Raw genomic sequence first — 20461 nt, 5'->3', positions numbered from 1 at the left:
ATCCCGGCCGACGACTGAACGACGAATGAGGTATCTTTAAATGACGTCATCCAAGATGGCGTCCGCCGAATTCCGATTGGCTGATAGGATTCTATCAGCCAATCGGAATTAAGGTAGAAAAAAGGTAGAAAAATCTGATTGGCTGATTAATTCAGCCAATAAGATTCAAGTTCAATCCGATTGGCTGATAAGGTAAAGAGCTTTGAACTTTTTTAATTTAGAATAGGGCAGGGAATTTTTTTTACTTTGGGGGGCTTTATTATTTTATTAGGGGGCTTAGAATAGGTGTAATTAGCTTAAAAATCTTGTAATCTTTTTTTTATTTTTTGTAATTTAGTGTTTGTTTGTTTTTTGTAATTTAGTTTAGTTAATTTAATTGTATTTTTAGATAGATATTTGTAGTTTAGTTAATTTATTGATAGTGTAGGTGTATTTGTAACTTAGGTTAGGATTTATTTTACAGGTAATTGGGTAATTATTTTAACTAGGTAGATATTAAATAGTTAATAACTATTTAATAGCTATTATACCTAGTTAAAATAATTAACAATTTACCTGTAAAATAAATATAAACCCTAACATAGCTGCAATGTAATTATTAATTATATTGTAGCTATCTTAGGGTTTATTTTATAGGTAAGTATTTAGATTTAAATAGGAATATTTTAATTAATAATATTAATATTAATTAGATTTATTTTAATAAGAATTTAGTTAGGGGTGTTAGAGTTAGATAGGGTTATTATACTTAATATATATATAATATAATAACTATATTAACTATATTAACCCTAATATAATTAGGGTTAATATAGTTAATATATATAATATAATAACTATATTAACCCTAATATAATTAGGGTTAATATAGTTAATATAGGTGGCGGCGGTATAGTGGGATTAGATCAGGGGGTAATGTATTTAATATAGGTGGCGGCGGTGTAGGGGGATTTAGATTAGATGCAAAAGAGCTGTTTACTTTGTGACAAAGCCCCGCCAAAAGCCCTTTTAAGGGCTGGTAAAAGAGCTGGTTACTTTAGGGCAATGGCCCGCAAAAAGCCCTTTTAAGGGCTGGCAATAGAGCTGTTTACTTTGGGGTAATGCCACGCAAAAAGCCCTTTTCAGGGCTATTTGTAGGGTTAGACTTAGGTTTAGTGGTAGGGATAGTTTAGTATTTTAGGAGTTAATTAATTTAATATAGGTGGCGGAGGTATAGGGGGATTAGATTAGGGGTTAATTAATTTAATATAGGTGGCGGCGGTATAGGGGGATTAGATTAGGGTTAATAAATGTAATATAGGTGGCGGCGGTGTAGGGGGATTTAGAATAGGGGTTAATTAATTTAATACAGCTGGCGGCGGGGTAGGGGGATTTAAATTAAGGGTTAATAATTTTAATATAGCTGGCGGCGGGGTAGGGGGATTAGATTAGGGGTTAATAATTTTAATATAGCTGGCGGCGGGGTAGGAGCTCACATTACGGGGTAGTTAATGTAGCTGGCGGCGGGGAAGGAGCTCACATTAGGGGGTAGTTAATGTAGCTGGCGGTGGGGTAGGAGCTCACATTAGGGGGTAGTTAATGTAGGTGGCGGCGGGGTAGGAGCTCACATTAGGGGGTAGTTAATGTAGGTGGCGGTGGGGGATGAGCTTACATTAGGGGGTAGTTAATGTAGCTGGCGGCGGGGTAGGAGCTCACATTAGGGGGTAGTTAATGTAGCTGGCGGCGGAGTAAGGGGCTCACATTAGGGGGTAGGTAATGTAGCTGGCGGTGGTGTAAGGGGCTCACATTAGGGGGTAGGTAATGTAGGTGGCGGCGGTGTAGGGGGATTTAGAATAGGGGTTAATTAATTTAATACAGCTGGCGGCGGGGTAGGGTGATTTAAATTAAGGGTTAATAATTTTAATATAGCTGGCGGCGGGGTAGGGGGATTAGATTAGGGGTTAATAATTTTAATATAGCTGGCGGCGGGGTAGGAGCTCACATTACGGGGTAGTTAATGTAGCTGGCGGCGGGGAAGGAGCTCACATTAGGGGGTAGTTAATGTAGCTGGCGGTGGGGTAGGAGCTCACATTAGGGGGTAGTTAATGTAGGTGGCGGCGGGGTAGGAGCTCACATTAGGGGGTAGTTAATGTAGGTGGCGGTGGGGGATGAGCTTACATTAGGGGGTAGTTAATGTAGCTGGCGGCGGGGTAGGAGCTCACATTAGGGGGTAGTTAATGTAGCTGGCGGCGGAGTAAGGGGCTCACATTAGGGGGTAGGTAATGTAGCTGGCGGTGGTGTAAGGGGCTCACATTAGGGGGTAGGTAATGTAGGTGGCGGCGGTGTAAGGGTCTCACATTAGGGGGTAGTTAATGTAGGTGGCGGCGGGGTCCGGGAGCGGTGGTTTAGGGGTTAATACATTTTTTTATTATTAGGAGAGTGGGGGGGGGATAGCGGATAGAGGGTTAGACGTGTCGGGCTATGTTTGGGAGGCGTGTTAGACAGTACGGGAGATTTTATAACTTAGTCAGGTTTTGTAGGCGCCGGCAGTTTCTAAAGTGCCGTAAGTCACTGGCGACTCCAGAAATTTGTACTTACGCAGATTTCTGGACATCACTGGTTTATCCGATTTACGGCACTTTAGCATCTGACGGCGCCATATATGGGATAGCTCGAGTTGCGAGCTGAAACTACGGGCGGCGGGGGTTCCCTCGCTTGCGCCGCAAACAACGATCTATATCGGATTGCGCCCCAAAAGGACTCAGGTCACTCAATGCTCTAACCAAGCTACAAATTGAGCTACATGACCACATAAGAGCAGGAAGATACAAAGACTGATACACAATAATCTATAAAAATACCTTTTTATCTTCAAAGCAGTAACAGCTGCCTTATGCACATATAATGTAGAAATTACTACACTTTGATAATCACATCAGGAGTTTTAGCAGTTTATGCTTGATCCCTATCACTAAGGAACTCACATCCAGTAATCCTCATTACTAAGGGACTTACATCCTCTACAACATATGACCCTCTAATACCTGATATTAACATCAGTAGACTGAGGAATATATAATAAGCAAAATACAACAACCACATGGCGTCGAAGAAACAGCCAAGGCATGATAAAAAGGCCAATAATATATCTCTGCACAAACAGTCTGTCAGCTCCTACTTTAAAACCGGAGAGCAAGCGTCCACCAATATCTCCCATGAAACCTCTCTGTCGCCCAGAAACACGACAACCAGCAATGCAGCTACATATATACCATCAAATGTCCTTTCCTCACTTGCTTCTAAACAGCATATAGCAGATATCGTCCGCACTTGTGTGTGAGAGGAGCTGGCAGATCTCAAGCAAGAGGTCCACACTATAGGTTTCAGAGTAGAAGCATTAGAAGATGTCAGTGACATCTTGCAAGGGGAATTTGACCAACTCACTCAACGTCTGGAGCACCAAGAAGCCACTATGGACATACTCTGTGACAAAATAGAAGACCTTGAAAATTGAGGACACAGGAAGGATATTAGAATATGAGGTGTCCAAGAGTCAGTTTTGCCAAAAGACTTCCCGGTCTACCTACAGACCCTCTTCTCCCATATGCATGGAAATTCCACAGGAGCAGAAATACTTTGGGACAGGGCACATCTGGCTCTACACCCTAAGCCACCAAGCCAGGCCCCACCAAGGGATATAATAATAAAGTTTAAGAACTTTGTCGAGAAGGAGGAACTCATGGTAAATTCAAAAAATAACCAACCGATAAGGTTCCGTGAATCAGCCTACAATTTTATGCTGACCTTTCTCCCCGTACTCTCCAAAGATGCAGGGAATATGCAGCGCTTACTACCATCTTACCAAATAAGAGAATTGCATATCGCTGGGGTTTCCCGGTACAGCTCTATATCATACACGAAGGAAGGAGATTCTTCTGCAAATGCCCTGAGGAAATCCCAGATTCCTGCAGAGCTCTGTGCCTAGAACCACCAACTACTACCACTACTCAAAACAACATTGGGCCTACCTCAAAAACCACCAGGCTAACCCCATCTTCTTGGCGTACAGCAGCATCTAAGAACCAAAAACAAAGACTCCAAGTGCAGCTGCCTAACTCCCTAGCTACACATACTTTAGAAGATGATCGTGGACTCGAAGTTGGCTGATGAGAATAAAATGCTTTTATCACTTGAGATCAAGTTTTTGTATGTTTGATATTTCTATATAAGATTCTTATCAGTTAAGAAATGTTTGGACTTTATAATATTAGTTAGCTCTCCTCTCATGGACAATGGAACACAGTTAAATAAACTTATTCCCATGAAGATACCCAACATTGTGGCTAACTGCCTAGTTCATTATGTTATGGCTACAAATACTCTATTTTAGTCAGTTATTCTTAATACTATGTCTTATATAGGATAAAACCAGAAATATGCTGTAGAAAGCTTTAAAACATATATATGCTTTATTTTTCTTACTATATAACTATAGGGCTGTTCTGTAATCCCCCCGCCCCAAGAAACCAATACAGAAATGGAGATTCATCCTTTACAGATGATAATATCCTACTTGTTTTTGATATTGGTTACATCTCTTCTGGCTCAAGCATCCAGTTTCTGTGTATTATTTTCGTTGCATTTTTTATTTTTCTTGACTGTTGTTTTATATACGCAAACAGTTTTCCCCAGTTGAACATTACAGATGATCTACCTCGCAGCCATGATTTATATTGCACCAATAACCCTTTAATACACAATGATGGCACATGATACCAGTACACTATGTTTAATCTCACAGAACGTCAAAGGTCTTAATATTCCTCACAAATGCTCTAGAGCAATGTCAGATCTCCATAAAAGACAGGGAGATATATTATTCTTTCAGGAGACACATTTTAAACAACACAAAGAGCCCAAATACTTTGGCCCCCATTTTACTCAACATTTTCATAATTCATACACCTCCAAGAAACACGGAGTCAGTATCTTGATTAAAAAGGGAATTCTATTCCAACTGCTACACTCTCACAAAGATAAAGAAGGAAGATTTTCAGGCATTGTAGGCCTACTATATGGCAAACCAGTAACCCTGATAAATATGTATGCCCCCAACACAAAACATATCTCCATTTTTCAGATACTTGTTTAAAAAACTTTTAACAATAGCAAAAGGCCTCATTATCGTAGGAGGAGACTTCAATGGTCTGTTTAATAAAGAGTTAGATAGCTCCAATCCCAAAATTAATGTATCCCAAAAGACCACAAAATTCCTGTGGAAAGCTCTAAGAGAAAATAACCTATATGATATCTGGAGATTCATAAACCCTGAGCATAAAGATTATACTTTCTTCTCCTCCCCAAATCATACCTAGAGCAGAATTGATTATTTTCTAACTAATCAACCTGGACTCACGAGCATACTTCACTGCAAAATAACCCCCACTGTGTGGTCAGATCATTCAGCTGTAATTACTATAGTCAGCTGGCCTGATACCCCATTCAACTGGAGACTCGATGAGTCCCTTCTTTTCAACACTGACACTGCCGAGAAAATAAGCCTAGCCCTAAAAGAATATTTCTAAATTAAAAATGTAATATGATGTACGTTTCAGTGCATACACCCCTTCCTTATATATATATATCCAGTAAAGAGCACTCTCACCTTATTTCTCATCTGCCAGGGTGCAAGCGGTTCAATATGTAGGAGATAGGAAAGCACTCTCTGGTCTTTTTAACAAAGTGGTTTATTAAATCAAGCGTGACGTTTCAGGGACACACTCCCCTTCCTCAGACAAACAAACTGCAAACATAAGTGGCAATTTAAACTGTGTAAACTCCTCCCCCAGTGAGAAACAATTGCGCCAAAACCGTAGTCACAGCAACCCTCAGTAAACAACACAAAAAGAATTGTGTATACACATCAACATAATAGCATTGAAAGTTCATAGAATAATATGTAAGCTCAAAAGACATACATGCAGAATTATGCTTGGAAGTCAATATCGTGCAAGTGTAAAAAAAACAAACAAAATAAGATGTTAAAAACAGCCTATATTACTACATGGAAAAACAGTAATGATGGTAGTGGAAGGCATAATTGTGAATGTAACGTCTTAAGGGTTATGCTGTCTGACTGAAATGTGAAGCTGTGCAGTGTGTGAGTTTGCAACATTTGTTGCAATATGTGGGGTGGGGACTCATACCTCTTATAAAATTGCATGGATGCTGGTACACTTCCTCTTTCTTGTCTGCAACTGCTGGAGAAAGGTTTTGTTGTTAACATGTTGAATTGTTTGTTTTTCAGGAAAGGTGCAGCACTGAGGGAACGGCTGCCATTAGGGTGGTTGTAGGACTTTGGCGGGGGCATGCCTAATCAGGCTAGCTGATCGTAAGCCCAAAGTAGTAGCAAGTTTTGGCTTCACATCAAAGGCGTTTGTTGTGCGTCTTACGCCCAATGTCGACCTTACTGGGTCTGGAGCTATTTTTCTGGGAGTGAAGGTAGAAGTTACCGGCTGGCGTGGCAGGGTCCCAGCCGAATAATTTTTATGGTTTCCGCGAGGGTGTGGTCCAGCTAATGGGAGGGGCATGATGTTGCAAGTCGCAGCTTGTAACGCCTCTCCCCGCGGGCCTGCTGACCTAGAAACCCCTTGTGGATGATGCCAGCCTCTGAAGGGCAATGTTCGGCAGGAGCATTGCGACAACCGATCTGGGCCGGTGACCTCACTACGCTTGCTGTAGATACTAAGTTATTGTTAGGTTTAGGTTATAGATTAGTCTCAGATGCCGCCACCTATTGATATAAGCCTTATGCTTCAAGTTAAATAAGTTTAGAGTTTGCCTGGTTTTGTTTTAATAAACGCGACCTTGCCTCATGGTCTTATACCTCCAACTATGTGTCTGTGTTTTTATTGGGTAAGGTGGAAATGAAGTCATGGCGATTTGACCCTTATGAGCTCCAGACAAACAAAGAGAAAAGAAAAAAAAAAGAGAAAAGAAAAATGTATCAGAGCACCTCACTAGTACCAGGGACTATGTCTCATAAATCAATACAGAGTAATTCTTGATTGGTAAAAGAGCAATCCTACTAGATCACTGTAATGTGCTTACATAATGAATGCATATTGAATAAATGAATGAATGAATGAATACAACCCCTAACTGAAACGGCCGGAATACAAATACATCTTACACTATGATACGTATTGCTAATCTATTGTAGTTAAATATACTTACTGCCTAACTGTGCCGTGAATTTTTTGATCACACTGGCATCGCCGTGCAATATATATATATATATATATATATATATATATATATAAAGGCAGCTTCTCAGTTTGCTGGACACTCCTAAAATAACAGCAATGCTGTAACCTATTTTTATTGCTATGGCACCTGACAGGATGGACACAGGTCCTCTGTTTTATAAGAGAGGGATCTTTTAATTTTAAATATTTACTATACTTGTGCAGGTAACTTATGTAGATTGCTATTAACTACACCTTTCAAGGACATAAGATCTCTTATTGGAAAGAGATGAATCCCCTTCTTTCATATAAATGTCACATGTCCTATGTCCTGGTGTCTAGTGGAGATAAACTCCATCTTGGTTGGGCATGTGAAATCTGATTCAAAAGATAAGCTTACTCCCCTAGGTTTTAAGAGGGGACATGTGGCTCCGCTAGAGATTTCCTCAACAAAACATCGCTGCTGCCTAGTAATTATTTTCTGGGGAATGCAACTTTAAATAAATTAGCATATGGCCATCTAAGTTCTGTTCTAACTGAGACGGGACTCTATAAAAAGAAAGAGAATTTCTCAATGTAATCAGAAGCTCTTTCTAAGTGCTCATTTTGCAAGGAAACAAGTTGTTTGCTGTTTTTTTTCTAACACAATCTGTTTCTTTTTATGTTTGCTTTGATTTAACTTTTTTTTTTTAACTGCTTCATATCCCTTTAAAGAATATACAACAATTTTAAAGCACTGAAAATAGCTTTCTGCTTGGCATTTAATTCCCTGTTATTTATTTTTATTACATTTTCCTTTCAATACACTATACATGAAGATGCATTAACCAATAAACATGCAGCTGCTGCTTTTTGGCAAGTTTTTCTGTTGGAAAATGCAGTAAATACCTCAGTTGTATTGAAAGAGTTCTTTAAATATTAAAGGGTCCAAATTAATCAGTATACAAACAATTTTCAAGCAAATCTGAGCCTTTGCTATATAAAAGTTATTATAGATACCCTATAAAAATAAAGATTTTGACAACAGATGAGAACCAGAAGGCTCATCTTGTCTGAAGCATGATGTGCTTAATCCTCACAATAGCATTATGTATATCCAGTACTGTAACTGTCGTACCCCATGCATGAACAACTCCTGCTGTAAATTCATATATTATTCAGTCACAGAAAACCACACTATAAGATTCTAAATATTTCTCTCTAAATTAGCCATTCAAGCAGATGCATTTTATGTGTCTGCGCATCAACTATAGTTGGACATCTTCAAAGATCATTAACAGATCTGAGATACATGGATCATCAAAATAAGCTCTGAGCTTTTTGATTAAAGGCTGTGACACACTGCAAGTGATGCGACGTGAGGTGAAGCTCAAGCAGCTGCTTCGCACCGCATCGCTTCTAAAGTTCAAATATTTCAACTCTGAGCGCTCAGGTACGCGACCTGGCGCAGCTGAGCACGCAGAGATGAAAAGGCAGGACACGCTGAGCGCGCACAGCCGCTTCATTAAGCTGCACGCCTCGCCGCTCTGTGTGTCACAGCCTTAACAATCACATGCAAAATTCAATTGCAAATTCTTTGTCACTTACTGCTCTTCATTACAAACTGAAAAAAACAAATAAACATTTAAAGTGATGGTAAACTTCGGTGATTCCATCAACAATATTTGTAATGAATCATTAAATGAGGGGCCCTTTCATTCATTAATAGAAATGTTGACGCCTCATTTTTAAAATAATTCACCTTTAGCGTAGTTAAACATTGCATAGTTCCTCCACCTGCCACTTATACTGTTAACAGGGGGTTTTAATGTTCACAAGCTGGACGCCAAAGAGGGCACGCAACGATTTGATAGCCCCGGATTTGTCATCAAAGACAAAGAAAGAGTATGAGTTGCGGGCGGAGGAACAGCGCAATGTTTAACTACAGTAAAGGTGAATTATTTAAAAAATGAGGCATCTACATTTATTTTAATGATTAAAAAGGGCCCCTCATTTAATGGTTCATTACAAATATTGTTGATTGAATAACCGAAGTTTACCATCACTTTAACAAATGCTCTGAAGAAAATGCAAATTGGATAAAGGAAAACAAACTCAGAATTGAATTGGCCATAAAATGTAATGATGCATAGTGAAATAAATTAATACATATATCTACTTCTTTTATAATTTATCTATGAAAACTGTAGTTTTTCCACTGCATTACAGTATTCTCAACCCTACTTCTGCTACAAGCTGCACAATAATTGCTTAAAGGGATAGTAAACCCCTATATTTTCTTGTATAATTCAGATAGAACATACAATTTTAAACAACTTTTCAATTTAATTCTATTATAAAATTTTCTTCATTCTTTTGTTATCCATTGCTGAAGGGACAGCATTGCACAACTGACAGGAAACTGAAAATATCTATTTAGCCAATCACAAGAGACAAATGTATGCAGGCACCAATTAGCAGCAGCTCCCACTAGTGTATGATATGTGTGTATTGATTTTTTAACAAGGGATATTAAGAGAACGAAGCACATTTGAAAATAGAAGTGAACTTAAAAATGTCTAAAATTACATGCTCTATCTGAATCATGGAAGTTTAATTTTGACTTTCCTATCCCTTTAATAAGCGCAGGAACTCATTTAAATCTCTCTCTAATTGGCCACAGCAAAAAAGCAGAGGTAGATTACATAATTGTTTTTTCAAGAGGTATAACTTTAAACTATAGAACAATTTTGCTAAAACAATTTTAAAGGGACATTGAACACTAAATACTTTTCAATTCAATGAAGATACAAATCAATTGATATAGAAAAAAATCAATTCATACAGAATATTTTCCAGTAAGATCTTGTATCTTAAGTGCTTTAAATTAGCAAACATTAGTTGGAACTAAATACCACTTGACTTGCAAGTTTTTCCAATAACACACATAGCTTTAGACTATATTAACATATCAAGGTAATCCTGCAACATCGTCTCCCATTCTCCACTAAATAAATAAAACATTTAATAAAAATAACTCTGGGAACTCTTCTAGAAGATATAATTGTGCTAATTTAGATAATAAGTTAAAGGGACACTAAAACCAATTTTTTTCTTTCATAATTCAGATAGAGGCCTCTATTTAACAAAGTCTGCCAGACCTGATCTGACAGTGCGGATCAGGTACGCCAGACCTCGCTGAATGCGGAGAGCAATACGCTCTCCGTATTCAGCATTGCACCAGCAGCTCACAAGAGCCCTCAACTGCACTGCTCCCCCCTACATTTCAGACCTTGTCTCCAGATACTCTCCCTCCCGTCCCCTTCGCTCTGCTAACAATCTCCTACTCTCCTCCTCTCTTGTTACTTCCTCACATTCCCGTTTACAGGACTTCTCCAGACTGGCCCCATCTCGTGGAACTCCCTGCCTCGCTTCACAAGACTCTACTCTAACAGCTTCAAGTGTTCCTAAATACTATTCAGGGATGCATACAACCTACACTAACCTTTCCTAACTCCATTGTTTTCTCCTTTAACCCCTTAGAATGTAAGCCTATGAGCCCAGCTGTTTGCAGATCGCCTTCATAAGAGCCGACTACAACAGTGCAACTCTTGGCAGGGCCCTCTACCCAATTGATCCCTATAAATGTTATCCTGTATACCGACTATGTTTATAGCGCTGAGGAATCTGTTGGCGCTCTACAAATACCTGATAATATATATATATATATATATATATATATATATACACGCACATATTTATATATATATATATATACAAACCCACATACACACATATATATATATATACACGCACATATTTATATATATATATATATATACAAACCCACATACACACATATATATATATATATATATATATATAAATACACACATACATATACAACTCTTAATATACTTAGCAAAATTGTATTCCATTAAAAACACATTTTGCCAAGTAAATCAAAATAATTAAATGTAATATCAGATTCTGAAGATTAATCTGAATGTGTTTTCCATCTTAAATAACATGTTTATAATTTATTAAAGGGACATTATACACTAGATTTCTCTTTGCATAAATTTTTTGTAGATGATCCATTTATATAGCCCATCTAGGAGTGTTTTTGTAACAATGTATAGTTTTGCTTATTTTTAAATAACATTACTCTGATTTTTAGACACCTAACCAAACCCCAAAGTTTTAGGAGCATACTGATGTATACCTACTCCAGCTTGCTCCTGTTTGTGTAAAGGGTCTTTTCATTTGCAGAGGAAGGTGGGTGTCTGCTATTTCCCATTTGCAGTGGGTGTTCCAACTAACCTTTTCAACAGTGCTAAACTGGGAGCTTCTAAGTAAGTTTTAAACGGTTTTATACTGGAATTTTATATCAGTATCTGTGCATATTATTCTTTATAGTAGTGTCTATTACCTGCAGTTATATGAAAATGAGTGTATACTGTCCCTTTAAGTGCTGCTAATTTGTTTTTTAATAGATAAAACTAATACCTTGTGTATAAACCAAGACAGAAGGGGTAACACAGGTATAAAAAGCATATTTATAAAAAATAAATAGGAACCTTCGGAGCCACATTCATCTTTATGGTTGATTGTGTTTCTGCTCTCTTTTTGACTGTTTGGTTCTCTCTTTACTTTTATTTCTTTTTCTTTGCTCTACCTTTCTCTTGCCTGACATTTTTTTAGATCCCTTCTGAATTCTTAGAGTTATTTTATAATTCTATTTTTAATTTTCTCTGCAAGTTAAGTGGTCTGATAAAGAGTATTGCTAGTTCATCACGCATTATAAATTTCCATTTCCAAGTATGCTTCTTTACCAATTCTTCGTCCACATCTTTAGCATATTATTAGTACAGATCATTTTATCTGGGGTATTTGTTTCTTGAACTGATTCCCAAATTGATCCCTGCTCTAAATGGTTTGTTAAAAATAAAGAGTATAACAGATAAAATGATAATATGCACATGGTTTTTAAAATTGTACCATTTCTGTAGTTGTCAGCAGATGTATCTTTGTATTATCTATTCACTTTATCTGGCTGTGTTAGAGCATCACAGTCATTACGAATTTGCACAAGCTTTAATGCAATGCATTGTGGGAAATGTGATTGATGTCATAAGAGAATAAATAATTGTATTATTTTTAATTGATCAGCCATGGAAGAATATTACACATACCTTGTTCCCATTCATTCCCTAACCAAAAGCATGTTCAGTCTCCAACATGACTTAAAGGGACATGAAACCCAAACATTTTCCATCATGATTCAGATAGAGAATACAATTTTAAACAAATTTCAAATTTCTTTCTATTATCTTATTTGTTTTAATCTCTTGGTATCATTTGTTGAAGGAGCAGCAATGCACTACAGGTTTCTAACTGAACACATGGGTGAGCCAATAACAATTGGTATATATATATGCAGCTACCAATCAGCAGCTAGAACCTAGGTTATTTGCTGCTCCTTAGCTTACATACATAACACTTTCAGCAAATGATAACAAGAGAAGGAAGCAAATTAAATAATAGAAGTAAATTGGAAAGTTGTTTAAAATTGTATTTGCTATCTGAATCATGAAAGAACAATTTGGGGTTTCATGTCCCTTTAAAGGGACATTAAACACTAAATACATGCTAGATAGAATGATGCATTCAAAGAAAAGATTAGTCAATGACTAACGTAGATGTATTTTTTAAAGTTTCATTAGTTGTTTAAAAAGTGACGAAATAAGTGTAAAGTTTTAGTGTCTATAAAACACTGGGAGCTGCCATGTTGTAACTTGTGTTACCTTCTCTGCTGTGACCAATTAGGGACAGTTATACATAGGTCACTAGAGTGTGCAGCCAATGGTTGTGCTGGATTTAACAGTGTTCTGCACTTCCATTTCTAAAAGGAACTGAAAAGCTCACAATTTCAGAATGGAATTACAGGCAATGAGGACAAAATAAATAATGAAAGTATATTGCAGAGTTGTTTTATTATATACAATTTATCATTTTATATTACCATCTCAAAGTGTTTAATGTCCCTTTAAGGACCCTCATACCCTGAGCTATTTACATACATTTTCTTCTAAATATTACAAATTTTTAACATGTTAATAGGTCTAACAGTACAAAAGTAAAAGCTATCGTTACCTGTTGAGAAATATGCTGCTCACATCATCATGACTGATGGGAGGTTTTTTGGAGCTTGCAGCCATCCTCAGTGGCCGTAGAAAGCAGTTTACCAGGATGTAGAGCTGATGCACATATTCGGCCTCGGCTTCAACCATGTTAAATACAATCTGATTACGTTTCCTCATACTTTCTGCATGGGGAGAACAGATGTAGTCTTGAACAATAGTCTTCCACTTCCTTCTGCACAGCCAGCCACGCATAAAACTCTGAACCTAGGAAGGAATATCATTATAAGCAGCATTGTACTCATAACATTAGAATGTGAAATATTTACAGTAAATACATAGTTAAACACTGTATAAAATAATAATATTGCATAAATATTATATTACATGTTTTCAGCTATTTGACTGCACACACACACATTATATATATACATATATACACATACATAGAGATACATGCATATACATGTCTAAATATGCATATGTTAAAGCCTTTTATATATTTATCTCTATGTTAACGTCCTTTGGAAGTCTTTTTTTTTCTAAAACCTGAGACCTCATATCTTTGAGCCCTTATAACTTATTAATACAATATTTTTTATTAATAATTTTTATTAGATGGTGTTAATATGGGTATCACTGTACATTTGAATGTAATTTTAATGTATTTTGCGCAGCTCTTTATTTGAGAACAATAGTTTACCAGAGCTCTGAGGTAGCGCTATTCCAACGCGCGTTAAACGTAATTGCGCTCGAGCAAACACATACTCGTGCTACTTCCGACGCGCGCAAACAGCTGTGATAAACCCAATATTGCTTGCTCGCAACAGAACACCACTCTGAATCTAGCCCTAAATTAAATATTTTATGTAATATTCAAATATTACATTTTATCTTTTTTCCCATTAACTTACACTCTATGCTAATATTTTAACCTTACATACAAGTACTGGGAGAGTTAACACTCCTTAGCAAGAAAAACAAGTGGTGAATGTTTGGCAGGCACTCAATATATTATTTCTAAAGAAATCTGGCCAATATTCACTATTAACAGTTTTCAACGATAGTGCCAAAAATGTGCCCATCCCTCTTGTTGAGAATTATCAAAGGGTAATGAGCAAAACCTGTATATACAGTATATATATATATATATATATATATATATATATATATATCAGTGACGTGCAGTGACGTCAGAGGCTGATGAGGCAGTGGCTAGGATACGCCTTCATTCTTTAGATATCCTTTGTTGAAGAAATAGCAATGCACATGGGTGAGCCAATCACATGAGGTATCTATGTGCAGCCACCAATCAGCAGCTACTGAGCATATTTAGATATGATTTTCAACAAAGGACATCAAAAGAATGAAGAATTAGATATTAGATGTAAATTGGAAAGTTATTTAAATTTGCATATGGGTTTCATATGGGTTTCATGTCCCTTTAAATGGTGTCTTGGAAAACTGGTAAACTTAGTAAACATCTGATTTTAGTCTAAAGGATTGTAACAGAAACACTTGCCAGATAACAAAATGCTTGCTCTGATTATGAGATCTAGAAATCCATGCCCATTAAAATATGTTTAAAACATACTTTTTACTTTAATGCTGCAAATTATGCTTATAGATTCCTTCATTACATAAGGGATGAGAGTCAGAGGGGGAGAAAGAGAGACAGAGAGAGAAAGAGACCATGGGGGAGAACAACACATAAGGAGAGAGATGGATAGATAGAGAGACACACACACACACACACAAGGGGGGGGGGACCACTGCATTTTAAAGTAATAAAACAGCAGAGCTACAGAGAGTTCAGAAAATTAGTCTATAATTTAGTGTGAAGTACAGAGGCAAGCTGCTAAGTTAGTGGGTGTAAAGTTTGAGTAAACAAAATACAAAAACGACCCTGCTGTAAAAGAGTAAAAAAAACACTAAACCACATTCATTAAATGATCATTTTCACTAACAGAATCCCTTTCAGTAAAATCTTACTTTAATAAGATGTGGGTGAAACACTGCTCTCTGTGCCTCTCTCCTGCTCTGTAAGGATTCAGGAAGTGACAGTGGCACATTCCACTGCACTTAGGAGGGGAAGAACAGAACTCTCTTTTTCACTTTAGCAAAGCTAGCAGGTTCACAGGACAGCAACAAAATATATGAAAGTTGTTTTTTTCCGTTTTTGTTTTGTTTTATATGATTTAACATCCAGCCCCAACCCTATGTTCCACTTACTAATGCCTCTCGCTGGATTGGTTCAGCCCAAATAGGACTGCCTCAAATAAGCAGTTAATGAGCCATGCAATGATCTTAACCACTTGCATCCAGTAGATGGCGCAGCATGTTGTGTAATGGTGGGCAGACCTGCTTGTGCCTCTCCATTGCACAACATATAGCTGTGAGAAAAAAAAATGCTGGGGGAAAAAAATTACAATTTTTTTTTTAAAGCCAATAAAAAAATATATATTTTTGCCCATATGAGAGGTGAAGCACTGCCTCACCTGCCTCTAGTGACTGCACATCACTGATATATATATATATATATAAATATAATAGTATTTAGCTAATACACTGTATACAAAAGAGAATTATTAAAGGGATATTCCAGTACAATATTGTCAGCACGAGTGCTCAAGACCCACTTTTTAGAATTAACCTGAATGAGAACAAGATAATAAGCCAATTACAGAACAGATACAGTAATTGGCTAATTATATATATATATATATATATATATATATATATATATATATATATATATATATACAATATATACAATAAGTCTCAAAGAATTAAACTCTCCGTTTACAAGCTCTGTAATGGTTAACATTTTCAGGGTCTCCCCCGCACTCAGACCAAATAATAAATGTATTATTTGGTCTGAGGATAGGGGAGACCCCGAAAACGTTTACCATTAAAGAGCTTGTAAACGGACAGTAAAATTCTTTGGGACTTAATGTGAATATCTTTTGTTGAATGGCACCACGGCAGATGTATGGACGGTTAAAGTGAGTGCTGGATCCCACAATGGAGAATATATATATATATATATATATATATATATATATATATATAATAATTCAAAAAGAGAGTTGTGGGGAAATTAATCCTCCCTCTAAGTTCCCTTTATCCGGCACCAGAGTATAGGGTTAAATTTGTCTAATAACTAGTGATTCCTACAGAGGTCTACTTTCCCTTTAAATTCCTTACCACTATGTATTTAAAGTATGATTGCTCCCATATCTTAACAAAAAACCTGCATTTCAATTACAAAAATAAAGTCACATATAAAGAACAATTCTCCTTATGCACATATGATTTATTTACTACCGACTTAAAGAAAAATCATTATTATTAAATAACGAACGTGGGCCCACTTGTTTCTGAAATTTTACACAATATATTATGTCCTTTATAAAAGACTATTTCAGATTGGTATCCAAATTTGGACATCAGGTATATCCCAGAGAGTTTTATTTCTCAAATGTTCCAGATTGTATCATTCAGCCATATCATTTATAAAAGTTCTTGTGTATACTAGGGCTTTGATGAAAATGTTCGTATTTTGTGGCGGTACAAAAGTAGGACTTGTCACTCTAGGAGTTATAATGTTATAAGTTGTGCTTTATATCACTTTGGTGCATGTGAGTATAAACTTGTAGAGTTTAAACTTGTAGAGTTTATCCTTTACAGTTACTGACTGTGTGACGCCTCAAGGAATTATGGCTTGTGTAGCTAAGCTTCCGCACACCTTGCTAGGCTGTCTGTCTCCGCTGTTTGCAACATTAGTAACAAGTATCAAAACTTTACCTTGATTGCAGATCTCAGGTTTTCCTTTTTTCTCCCCTTGGGGAATACTCACATGCCCACTCCGAATGTCACTTTCTTCCAACTAACAACGAGTGTGTCTTACTTTGTACCGCTGTTTTCTTTTCGTCGGTTTAGCGTGATGTTGAGGGCTCAGCTGCAGCCCTCAGTTTGATTAGCTCTCAGCTACGCGCGTTTCACCCTTACTGGTTGGGTGTTTAGGGCTTCGTCCGTCTTCTTTCTCATTGTTCATAATTCTGACTTTTTATACCGTTTTATACGGTATAAAAAGTCAAAATATTCCCCAAGGGGAGAAAAAAGGGGAGAAAAAAGGAAAACCTGAGATCTGCAATCAAGGTAAAGTTTTGATACTTGTTACTAATGTTGCAAACAGCGGAGACAGACAGCCTAGCAAGGTGTGCGAAAGCTTAGCTACACAAGCCATAAGTCCTTGAGGCATTACACAGTCAGTAACTGTAACGGATAAACTCTACAAGTTTATACTCACATGCACCAAAGTGATATAAAGCACAACTAATAACATTATAACTCCTAGAGTGACAATTCCTACTTTTGTACCGACACAAAATATGAACATTTTCATCAAAGCCCTAGTATGCACAAGAACGTTTATAAATTATATGGCTGAATGATACAATCTGGAACATTTGAGAAATAAAACTCTCTGGGATATACCTGATGTCCAAATTTGGATACCAATCTGAAATAGTCTTTTATAAAGGACATAATATATTGTGTAAAATTTCAGAAACAAGTGAGCCCACGTTCGTTATTTAATAATAATGATTTTTCATTGAGCAATCATACTTTAAATACATAGTGGTAAGGAATTTAAAGGGAAAGTAGACCTCTGTAGGAATCACTAGATATTAGACAAATTTAACCCTATACTCTGGTGCCGGATAAAGGGAACTTAGAGTGAGGATTAATTTCCCCACAACTCTCTTTTTGAATTATTATTTAAATAACCCTCTCCCCCCGAGCTCAGTGTTGATCTGATATTAACTCACAAATCAGATCACTCGAATGAGTTAGTGATAAGTGTAGTGGTGCGAATCAAACTTAATATTATATATATATATATATATATATATATATATAGATAGATAGATAGATAGATAGATAGATCGATAGATAGATAGTGAAAAAAGAGCAATCAATGATAGTTGGAAGGCGCACTGCTATAATCAGTCTTTCTGATGTATAAATTATAAAGTCCTTAGTAAAGAAAAATAGTTCTTAGATAATAGTTGTATGCAGCTCTTATTCATTTCTTTTGAAAGTAACTCCTTAATATTTTGTGTGGAAGTAAGACTTCCTGCTTACCAGATCAGACCTCAATCATATGAGGTAAGCTGTCGGCTTTGCATGTATACAGATGGTTTTGGCTTTTTCCCCCAGAGTGGTATCCTAAGAATTCTTGATCCACTTCTTGTTCCAATATTTTTGAAGAGCCTTTACATTCAATGGTAACCCCGGACTCTCTGATGTTCTTTCATGCGATGGTGAGAATCTTTGTCCCTTCAGGAAGAGCGATTGGCAAGGGTTCCAGATCAGACCTCAATCATATGAGGTAAGCTGTCAGCTGTGTGTGTAAACAGATGGTTTTGGCTTTCTCCCCCAGAGTGGTATCCTAAGAATTCTTGATCCACTTCTTGTTCCAATATTTTTGAAGAGCCTTTACATTCAATGGTAACCCTGGACTCTCTGATGTTCTTTCATGCGATGGTGAGAATCTTTGTCCCCTCAGGAAGAGCGATTGGCAAGGGTTCCTGCTTCTGGTATGGACTGTCCATACCAGAAGCAGGAACCCTTGCCAATTGCTCTTCCTGAGGGGACAAAGATTCTCACCATCGCATGGAAGAACACAGCACTTACTCTGGTGAGCTGAAGAAATGTTGAGGTAAAATATCTTCCTTTTTTACATAAAGATGCTCAGGTGATATTTTCTTGTCAGCTTTGTATAGTAATGCTGCATCACTTTCAAGTGATTTATCATATGAGTATTATGTCCCTTTAAGCCACCCTTTCTGAAATCATAATTCTTTGCATTATGGGAATGTGCATAAAGCAAAATTGAATAGTATTACAAAAATTACAATTTATCTTTTAAGTTTCCAGATACTCCTTTTTATTAGAAAACATAAGTGTGAAATTCTTCATGATGGAGTGTTTTGGTGAGGAGGGACTTTTTTTTTTTTGACAGCAAAGTAAAGATTAGATAATAGTGCTTAACCAACGTTATAAGAGTAGCTTAAAAAAAAATGCACTGAAAGTGATATTTAAATGCAAAAGTCTTAAATGTTGGTTAGTGCAGGGGGCGAAAATATCTCTGCACTTAAAGGGTTAAACAAAAGTTTAAATCTCATTTTACATTTATAAGTAAATACATATTGTAACAAACCCTGAAAGTATTAGATAAAATGTTACATAGATTTAGAAATATGACTACTGTTATCATATGACATTTGCTGCAAGAATAACAAGCAATAACAAATATCATGTAATTGGATTCTGTCATCTGCTAACATATAGCACCATGGATGGGTGATTTTTATTGTTGATAATATGAGCACTTATCCTGCATGAGACGACTATAAATGCAAATAAGTTCATCATTTGAAAGCAGTGGATTAATTATTCAGTACATCATTTAGTGTATTATTCAGAACGTTTGTTTTAATTCGCCGGCAGATGTAATCCCCTACTATCCGATAAACTATGTTGAGGTCACCTTCAAAAGCTTGGACGCTCTATAGATATGTGTTGCTTAATGCTTAATTTACCTTTTTGATCTTCTTAATATCTGGATCCTCGTCTTCATGGCTGACGTGGTATGGGCGCATTCTCTCTTTTGTTTTGTTGAGGGCTACAATCTGGTAAAGTAAATAATTCCATTAGCCAATATCATAGATGCTAGTAACAAGAAACAAAAAGTATTACTTGAATTCCAAACACCATTTTCAAAGTCAACAAATACAAGTTGTTGTTTTTTTATACAACCTATATATTTTTATTTAGATTAAATAAACCTTTGCGTTAAGAATATTTTTTATTTAAAACTACATTAATTATTACATAATACTTAAAAAAAATTATCAAAATTTGCAATGTCTCATTGGGGATACTGAAATACGTTGTAACTGAGGTGTCAGTTGATATTAAAAAGATAACATTGATTTATTGTACTTTGGGTAAATAAAATCTAATTAGTATTTTCCAATTATTTGAAAATGCCTTAAGTCCTGTATAGAGATCCTGAATACAATTTATGAAATCTAATTTCAA

At 36.5% G+C, this 20461-nt stretch overlaps 1 protein-coding gene across 1 annotated transcript in view; it reads right to left on the bottom strand.

Annotated features, from left to right (window-relative positions):
* The window catches only part of RASGRF2 (Ras protein specific guanine nucleotide releasing factor 2), a 1049304-nt gene that overhangs the window by 570606 nt on the left and 458237 nt on the right, over nucleotides 1-20461 (bottom strand). Inside the window, 2 exon segments of the mRNA XM_053701460.1 lie at nucleotides 13362-13615; nucleotides 19960-20049. Coding sequence (XP_053557435.1) covers nucleotides 13362-13615; nucleotides 19960-20049 — 344 coding nt within the window.

This window comes from Bombina bombina, chromosome 2, assembly GCF_027579735.1.
Source record: "Bombina bombina isolate aBomBom1 chromosome 2, aBomBom1.pri, whole genome shotgun sequence".
NCBI lineage: Eukaryota > Metazoa > Chordata > Amphibia > Anura > Bombinatoridae > Bombina > Bombina bombina.
Note: the sequence above shows the minus strand (reverse complement) of the source record. Positions and strands in the feature narration are given on the sequence as shown.